At 34.9% G+C, this 8,940-nt stretch overlaps 1 protein-coding gene across 1 annotated transcript; it reads left to right on the top strand.

Moving 5' to 3' along the window:
* Positions 1 to 5,112: 5,112 nt before the first annotated feature.
* LOC143610907 (bifunctional riboflavin kinase/FMN phosphatase) lies at positions 5,113 to 8,704 on the top strand. Its single transcript, XM_077085258.1, is given in 11 exon segments — positions 5,113 to 5,233; positions 5,359 to 5,545; positions 6,120 to 6,250; positions 6,371 to 6,440; positions 6,531 to 6,596; positions 7,364 to 7,518; positions 7,604 to 7,671; positions 7,673 to 7,700; positions 7,807 to 7,958; positions 8,056 to 8,139; positions 8,564 to 8,704. Coding segments are annotated over 11 exon segments (1,152 nt in total). The 5' UTR covers positions 5,113 to 5,163.
* Positions 8,705 to 8,940: the final 236 nt, after the last annotated feature.

Genomic DNA, 8,940 nt, shown 5'->3' with positions numbered 1-8,940 from the left:
TTCTAAAATACATAGATTAGTAAGAATAATTTGTATTTGTATTAGAAAATAAAAATGAAGGTTGTGAATCTTTACCAATTAAGAAAAAGAAAAGGTTACCATCAATTCAATTTAGTTGAGTTGGTAAGCCATAAACATTTTAAAAGCAACGTAATGAGTTCAATTCCCACCAACATATTTTTCATTTTATCATTCATAAAGTGAAAATTGTAAAAATGGTAATTTATACACTTGGTAGTCCATGTAGAGGGTCTAGTTGAATGATATGTAGAAGAATTGTGTTGCTTTAATAATATAGATAGAGGTAGATTTTAATTTATATGAGTAACTTTTCTAACCCTTAAGAACTTGATAGTTAACAAGGTACTGACTGAATTATATGAGACTATGATAATCAACTTGTTTAGTGAGATGGCTTGGCTCTGCCAGGAACACCACCCCGTCTTCATCCAACCTGACAAGAAAAACACCCCGTTAGGGGTAGCCATCCCGACTGTCCCGCTCCATTTAAATGTAAATTATTAACAAAATGAATATTACTAGGGGTTTAATCTAATTCCAGGGAAAATTAATCCCCTGAAGACCACTTATGGTAAAATCTGAATGTCTTCAGGTTCGAACCGGAAATCACAAAAATCCCAATTTTTAACTTGGAGGAATGAATACTCTCTACCAATCGCCACCGTAATAAAATAAACAAACCATGACTACGAAAATTAATATCACGACCCGTTTTTAATTTGGTATAATGTTGGGTCTGTTTAGGCCTGTAAACGAACTGAACGTTCGGTGAACTATCATGAACCGTTCGGCGGGAAGTTCGTTTATGTTCGTTTATTTAATAAACGAACGAACATGAACAAAAAATTTGTGTTCGTTTAATTAAACGAACGAACATGAACGCATGTTCCGTTTGTTCATTTATGTTCATGAGCGTTCGTTTATGTTCGTTTATGTCTGTTTATTTATGTTCATTTATGTATTAATTAATAGAAAATAATTAAATATTATCTGGAAATGTTATCTGCTTAAAAGTTTTATATTTGTTAATTTGTGTTCATTTAAGTTCGTTTATATTTGTGTTCATTTACGCTTTTTCATACATGTTCGTTTATCTTTGTTCAGTTATGTTAGTTTAGATTTTAAATAAAACACAAATGTCCATGTTTAAATAAACGAACATGAACATAAATATTTATTTGATTAAGTGTCCGTGTTCTTTTAAAGTTAAATGAACGAACGCGAACATGTCATTGTTCGTCTTCATTCGATTCGTTTACAGGCTTTCATTATTCACATTGATGAATACATCGGTCTCAGTCTCTAGGCTTTGCCGATTTTATTTGTGTTCGTGAACCGTTCGTGAACACATTAATTTCCTTAATGAACGAACACGAACATAAAATTTCGTTCGGTAAGTGTTCGTGAACACATTATTTACTTAACGAACGAACATAAACAATGCCTTGTTCGTGTTCGTTCGATTCGTTTACAGCCCTAGGTCTGTTGTTTAGCCCATCAAATATATTACCCAAACTAAAAGGTGGGTCCTTAATTTTTTTTATTTTCACTTATTGTCCTATTTTTGAATCTTCCTTGTTGTTTTTACTTTTGACTGAGGTTAAACATAAACGTTTTTGTTACCTTAAGGGCGTTATAGTTTTTTTGGTCGTAACGAACTTTTCTTGTAAATGATAAACTTTCTTTTTCATTTAAATTTCACTACTCATTGCTGTCTATCCAAAAGGGAAGATGTTTCATACGGTATGTCTTACTACGATTTGGTGTTTATGAAGGGCGAGGAATGTGATGGCGTTCGAGTGGAAACCAATTAATTTGAATAACGTGATCGGTGAAATTAACACCCTAAGTTATTTATGGGTGAGGAATAGGGGGGAAATCCCCGAGCTAACATGGGAAAGGTGGTACAGGTTTACGTTTAATATGTAAAAGGAGTTTCTTCAGGGTGTTTTTGCACTTGTAATAGGTAGTTTGTTACGAGTACCTCTTTTGTAGCATTTCTTCTTTGAAGTTATAATTTGATTTTGTTGGCCATTAAAAAAATTATAATTTTTATTCTTTTGAATATCTTAATTATGAAATGGTCATTTAAGAAAATGACTTTCACTCACTATCTTAAGAATTTTTTTTGACTCGGTTCGGTCTTTTGCACATTATGATAGCACTTTGAGACATAATACGGTCCTTGCACTAGGAATGAGATCGATACCTTGTACCATGAATGTGCATTTTGGATAAATGTTTTATAAGGTAATCCGTACATGCCTTTAATGATTCACTGTTATTCCTTCGTTTTTCTAGTATAGAGTTTAATCGTTTATGATGTTGTTTGACCAAGGATACTTTGTCTATAGAATCGAATTCCCTTTTAAGTCATATTCATTATTACTTGATATATTTTATTTTTATACCGCGACCCGCATTCACGCATTAAGTAATCAACCAAATTATCTCAGTTCCACTTCGTACCTTTTTCTGCCTGGTTGGGTTTTAGAATTCGACAACAGGACGTGTTTTCACACAATCAACCGCCAATCTTTGAACTAATAATGCATAGTAGAAAACTTCAAACTAACTATCATCTCACGATCAATACAAATTCACTTGCTTATCGAGTTATAAACGTAGCTACACATGTTTTCGACTATTTCATTATACGAGGTACGGGTGTAAATGAGACGAGCCGAGCCAGGCCCGAGCTCGACAAGGCTCGAGAGCTGTTTTTCAAACTCAGGCTTGGCTTGTTCATATGGGTGCAAACGAGCCGAGCCGAGCTTGAGCTTGACTGGGCTCGAGCTCAGCTCGTTTAACTTACATAGAGCTCGAGCTCGAGCTCGGCTCGTTTCGAGCTATGTATTCAAAGCTCGAGCTCGGCTCGCTACTATTTATCAATTATTTTTTTATATAATTATAATTATTTTATATGTTTTTTTCTATTATAATTTTATGTATAAAATAATATATATTATTAAGTTATTTTTATTAATTTTTTCATAATATTATATATATTAATTAATAATTATTAAATATATATTTTAAAAAATAATATAAATTACAGGCTCGTTTAGGCTCGCGAGCCGGCTCGAGCTCGATAAGTGAAGCTCGGGCTCGGGCTCGATTAAGCTCGACTCGATCGAGCTTTTTAACGAGCCGATCTCTAGTAGCTCGCGAGTAGCCCGGCTCATTTGCACCCCTACTTGTTCATTATTTAATAATTAATTTATATATGTTTCATTTAGTTTTATGTATTTCAAGAAAAACATTAAACAAGCCTAGCTCGACTCAAGTTCATTACATTAAACGAGCAAAAGCCAGGCTCGATTGCTCAGTGTAAAATTAATGCACAAAATTCCAAAATCGTTAAAAGTTAAAAATACACAAGGCTTGCGCCCATGCTCGATAACTAAACGATATTTATTCGAGGCTCGGAAATGTAAAAGCTCAACTCATTTTAAGCTTTTTAGTTTTCATCAATCCAAGCTCGAGTACCTCTTGAACAGCTCGACTCATTTCCACCGAGGACCACTATTGACAAGCCCACATAATCCAAGACCCATATATTTAAAACTTCTAATAATAATAATAACACTCACACATAACATGACGTCTTCATAATTTCATTAACAAACAACATGATAAAGCTTTGTTTTATCAGTCCGATTTCACCACACACGTAATTCACCGTCCTTATTCCGTCAATAATCACCGGTCTATTAAGCATCTGACCGTATAACTTGTTGTCGGTTACGCGGTTATCAAATCAGTTTAAATAATTAAACCGAAGGTGTGTACGGATTTCATTTCTCTGTACCAAACCCTAACAATTGGATTGCATTTGTTTTGAAGGTGTACATATGTGTGATTGGATTAAGTTTTGTGGAGAATAATTATTGTACCGGATGCTATGTTATGTTATGGAGATTAGGTGTTTGATAAAATGCCTGAATGAAAGTTGTGTACGGAATTAATATGTGATTAGATAACTAGTAATAATGATTATTTGTTAATTAGTTTACTTTTAGCTCGAGCATTTTAGGTGTTTGATAAAATGCTTTAATGAAATTTGTATGTGTTTGCTGAACAATATCATACTATTAAATTTGACATGTCTATTTAATTAATGCGGATTGGATATCGGATATTGGTTAAGGACGGACTGATATTTGGGATATCGGTTATCGCGGTGGGCTATCGGTAGTTTTAATATCATGCAGAATTTATATGTCTCGGTATAGTCTCCTACTATTAACAAATTATCCTTTTGCAACTTGTAAAGCACCAGCAATTGTAGCAAGTAGGAACTGATTAAGACTTAAAATACTAAACTTAAACACTAAAAGTTGAAAATAAAGACTTAAAACACTGATATCGGTGAAATATTGGTCAATATCGCCGATATTATCGGTACTGATATTTTGACCGATATTTCACATGAGGACCGATAACCGAGATACCACTGATATTGACTACATAGAGTTTGATTAATTGCTTGTTTATGTACTGTATGAATAACTAGATATTACGAGTTCGGGTCCTAGTATGTTTAGGAAGTTATTTAATATTAATAGGTTAGATATTATGAAGATCAGGTGTTTGATAAAATGCCTGAATGAAATTTTTATTGGAAGTTAGTCCTAACTAGTCAATGTGTTTAAGTTAAAGGGAGTGAACCGTTATTCGTGAAAGAGTCAAGAGATAGGTTTAATTTATAAGTATGCTTATCGGAGTAATAATTCGATTTAATTGCATGCTATTAGGAGTTTGGGTGGTCATATGTTTAGGAAGTTATTTAATATAAATAGATGGTTAGGATTCGGGGCCTGATTTCCAACAATTTGTCAGACATTAGTTCAAATTACTTGTCAGCGTTGATCGAGTAAGCTAATACACTCAGATTACACTTGGTTTATGGAATCAAATCATTAACATGTGATTCGATAGTTAGTGATACTGATGAATTACCGTTGAATTGGACAAATTGGAAACACAAAAAATGTAAACTAATTTCCCTTTTTATGATTGCATACTTGGTACGCTCTGTTACTTTCTAAAAGTTTGGCATATGTCTAAACCAAAACGTATTGCTATTGCAGCATTTTGTGATCACAAGCCTAAAATCTTCTTCTGGTCTTGACAATTTGGATGATGAATTCTATAAGGAAACTGGTTTCATGTGTGATTCTTGACTTGGATGGAACACTTGTAAATACAGGTATCGTTTTGCTTTCAAATGCATATTATTGGGAAGGTTAAGTTGTTGCTTTAATCAGCATGAATTTAAAGGTTGAGTTGACGCATAACTTGAAATTTGTTAGCTGAAACATATCTTTATGACAGATGGAATTGTGAGCGAAATTTTGAAAGTTTACTTGGTTAAATACAAGAAGAAATGGGATGGGAGAGAGGCCCAAAAGATTATTGGGAAAACACCTATAGAGGCTGCAGCTGCTATTGTTGAGGATTATGGGCTTCCTTTGTCAAAAGAAGATTTGCTTTCAGATATTTCTCCAATGTTCTCTGATCAGTAATAATCCCGCTCTTGCTGTTAGTTTTTTACTTAGTTATACAAAATTTGGATGGAAATGTTTAAAAACCCAATGCATTATCATATGTGGTATTGAACATTAGATATGATTTCTGATATGTTTAAAAAACCAATGCATTAGCCCTGCTTGTGGTGCGCACATATGATGTATATATGTGTGAACCCTCGGGTGGGCAAAAGTGAAATTGCACTAATTTTGATGTTATTTTACTAATCTCGTGAAAATAACGTTAAAATTGACGGCCGGTTAATCAGGCATCATGTAGTGGCATTGATAGCCGAAAGACAAGGGTACATGCACCGATCAGCCGGTGTCCCGATGATTGAGTGCTATGTGCCTTATGTCCAAGGCTTGATGCAAAACTACTATCGAGCCGGGGGTCTCACCGGAAGCAGCCTCTCTATCCTTATGGGGTAGAGGTAAGGCTGTCTACATCTTACCCTCCTCAGACCCTACTATAGCTTTGCTATTGGTGGGATATACTGAGTACGATGATGATGATGATGATGATGATGATGATATGATTTCTGATTATGTTATTCAAATTGCTAGATGGCGCAAACTTAAAGCGCTACCGGGTGCCTATCGTTTGATTAAACATTTGAGAGGCCATGGAGTGCAAATGGCATTGGCTTCTAATTCTCCAAGAGAGAGCATTGAACAAAAGATCAGTTATCATCCTAGTAAGTTGGAACTTATATTTGATAGGCACACCGAATCTTCTATCTACAAAATTATAGACACGTTTATTAGTTGAATACATATTTTAAGTTGTTAGCTTACACGTTAGTTTACATTTGCAGCTTGGAAAGAATCCTTCACAGCCATTGTTGCTGGTGATGAAGTGAAAGCAGGAAAGCCATCTCCTGAAATGTAAGATGAAACATGCTGAGTTGCTCTAGCTAGTTTGTGTTCTTTTACAAGGTATTAGATGAAACATGTTTTTTTTTTTTTCATTATCAGATTCCTGGAAGCAGCAAAGAGGCTTAGCATTGATCCTTCAAAATGTCTTGTCATTGAAGATTCACTGTAAGTTCGCCTTTTAAAACTGTTATACATACACCATTCCCTTTTGTTATACGGGTCATATAACTTCTGGCACAACACACCACTGTCGGATTAGTCAGTTTCATTAAAGTTATACAAGCTGTATAACCTTATACAAGCCGTATAACTATCGCAGACAACCTTTGGCCTGATTAGTCAGGGTCAATATTGGTAAATTGTAGCTAGTTAGGGTCACTGTTGGTAAAATGTAGCTAGTTAGGGTCAATATTGGCCAGTAATGGTAAACTAGAGTCAGTATTGGTTAACTAACAGCCATCATAATCCTTAAGGCCACAGTACGTTAAGTCGCTAATACATGAATGATCCAATAAGCCCCATTAAGATATGTATGCTAGGATCTATATTGTGCAACACTTCAAGACCTAATTTGACATAATAAAGGCCATAGTTGGCAATTAAGAGCTATCAGTATGGGCTGTTAACCTTATACGGCACATGATATTTGAAGAATGTTATACAACCCGTATAATCTGTAAGTGATCTGTGATGTATGGATAGTATGTCAGTGGTGTGTGTATAGCCTGATCCTTCAGAAATGAAGTAAAATGCCGTCAACTGTTTGATAAATTGCTAGCTCAGCTTTTAGAAAACAATTTTGTGCACCCTTCTGCACATAAAGAGACGACAAACTGTTAAAAACTGAAATCCAGGAAACTGTTTTTTTGCTTAAAAATTGTGTTCTTGATGATAACATGATTATTTAAATAGCAATGACTTGTAAACGTCAGGCCAGGTGTTGCTGCTGCTAAAGCTGCTGACATGGAAGTTGTTGCCGTACCATCTCTTCCAAAACAATCCCATCTTTACACTGCAGCCGACGAGGTGATCAATTCACTTCTCGACCTACGCCCTGAAAAGTGGGGCCTACCTCCGTTTGAAGATTGTAAATACTTCTCACTAATTTATACATATTCCAGTAAACTCACTTATGTCCGCTGTATTCACTAATTTAATGTTCTTATTTTCAGGGATAAATGGTACTTTACCCTTAGAACCTTGGCATATTGGCGGTCCCGTCATTAAAGGTTATGGTCGGGGGCTCAAAGGTGCTTGGAATACCAACAGGTTTCCCACCTTCATCTTATCTTCACTTGCATTTATCTTTTTTTAAGTTAGTATTTTAACACTAATTCTGCAATAACCAATGAGTCAATGACCTTTACTGTTTCAGCTAATTTGTCAGTGTAAGGGTATGCAACCGTCGTTTCTGAACATCCTGCGGGTGTATATTTTGGTTGGGCCAAATTATCAAACCGGGGGTTTTACAAGATGGTTATGAGTATTGGTTGGAACCCGTATTTTGATAACACCGAAAAGACTATAGTGAGCACTATCTTTCTTTACCTTTTAAACATATTTTAATCTTTTAATCATCAGTTTTTAACCCATGTTTTCCTAATCGTTTCTTTTGTAATTTCAGGAACCATGGTTGCTTCATAAGTTTGATGAGGATTTCTATGGAGAGGAATTACATCTTATTATTGTTGGCTATATTCGACCTGAGGTATGCTTGGTTAACTCGTTTAAAAAGTATCTTTTGTAGAGGTGGCAAAATGGGTGTGTTGTTGGGTTATGGGTCAAAACGGGTAAAGTTTGTGTTCAGATCATATGGGCTGGGTTGACTTGGCTGTTAACCTGAAACACTTATTGTCGAGAACTTTCAACATCCGTATAGCGTGTCAAACTAATAATATATTATTTGTGTTCAGATCCATGTATTAAATGTGTTAGGAGGTTGTATGCACAAAAATACACTTTTAACATGCCTGATTGCCAAAATTATTTTTGAGTAAACCGGTTAAAATTAACCGTGTAGTAAGCACTTTTAAGCTATTAAAAGTTTCGTGATGTCAAGATAAAGTTGATTGGTCCTTGATTATTTTGTATATTTCACACATGAATTATGATTTGATTCTGATGGATGGCAGGCCAACTTTCCGTCTCTGGAAAGCCTTATTGCTAAAATACACGAAGACGGCAAAATTGCGGAGAATGCGCTTGATCTTCCTTTATACGCCAAGTACAAAGATGAGTCATGCTTCAAAAGCATTGCACTTGCTCAAAGATAATTTGTGACATTGATTTTATTATTGACATACAAAGATGAGACATGCTTCATATTCCATTAACAGATTTCCATGTATTGTGGGTTATATATTTTAAAGAAAATGTAATCTGGACTACTAAGAATGATGCGTTTCAGCAAAGTAATTTGATTTTTATTGGGACTTCAAGTCCCCAGTTTTCCGAGAGTACGAATTGTTTATTTTGAAAGAAAAAAGTACGAGTCCCTTTGGAGTAGGAT

Source organism: Bidens hawaiensis, unplaced genomic scaffold (assembly GCF_021521415.1).
Source record: "Bidens hawaiensis isolate Kalapana, Puna unplaced genomic scaffold, B.hawaiensis_p1.1 tig00002236_1, whole genome shotgun sequence".
In the NCBI taxonomy this organism is placed as follows: Eukaryota; Viridiplantae; Streptophyta; class Magnoliopsida; order Asterales; family Asteraceae; genus Bidens; species Bidens hawaiensis.
Note: the sequence above shows the minus strand (reverse complement) of the source record. Positions and strands in the feature narration are given on the sequence as shown.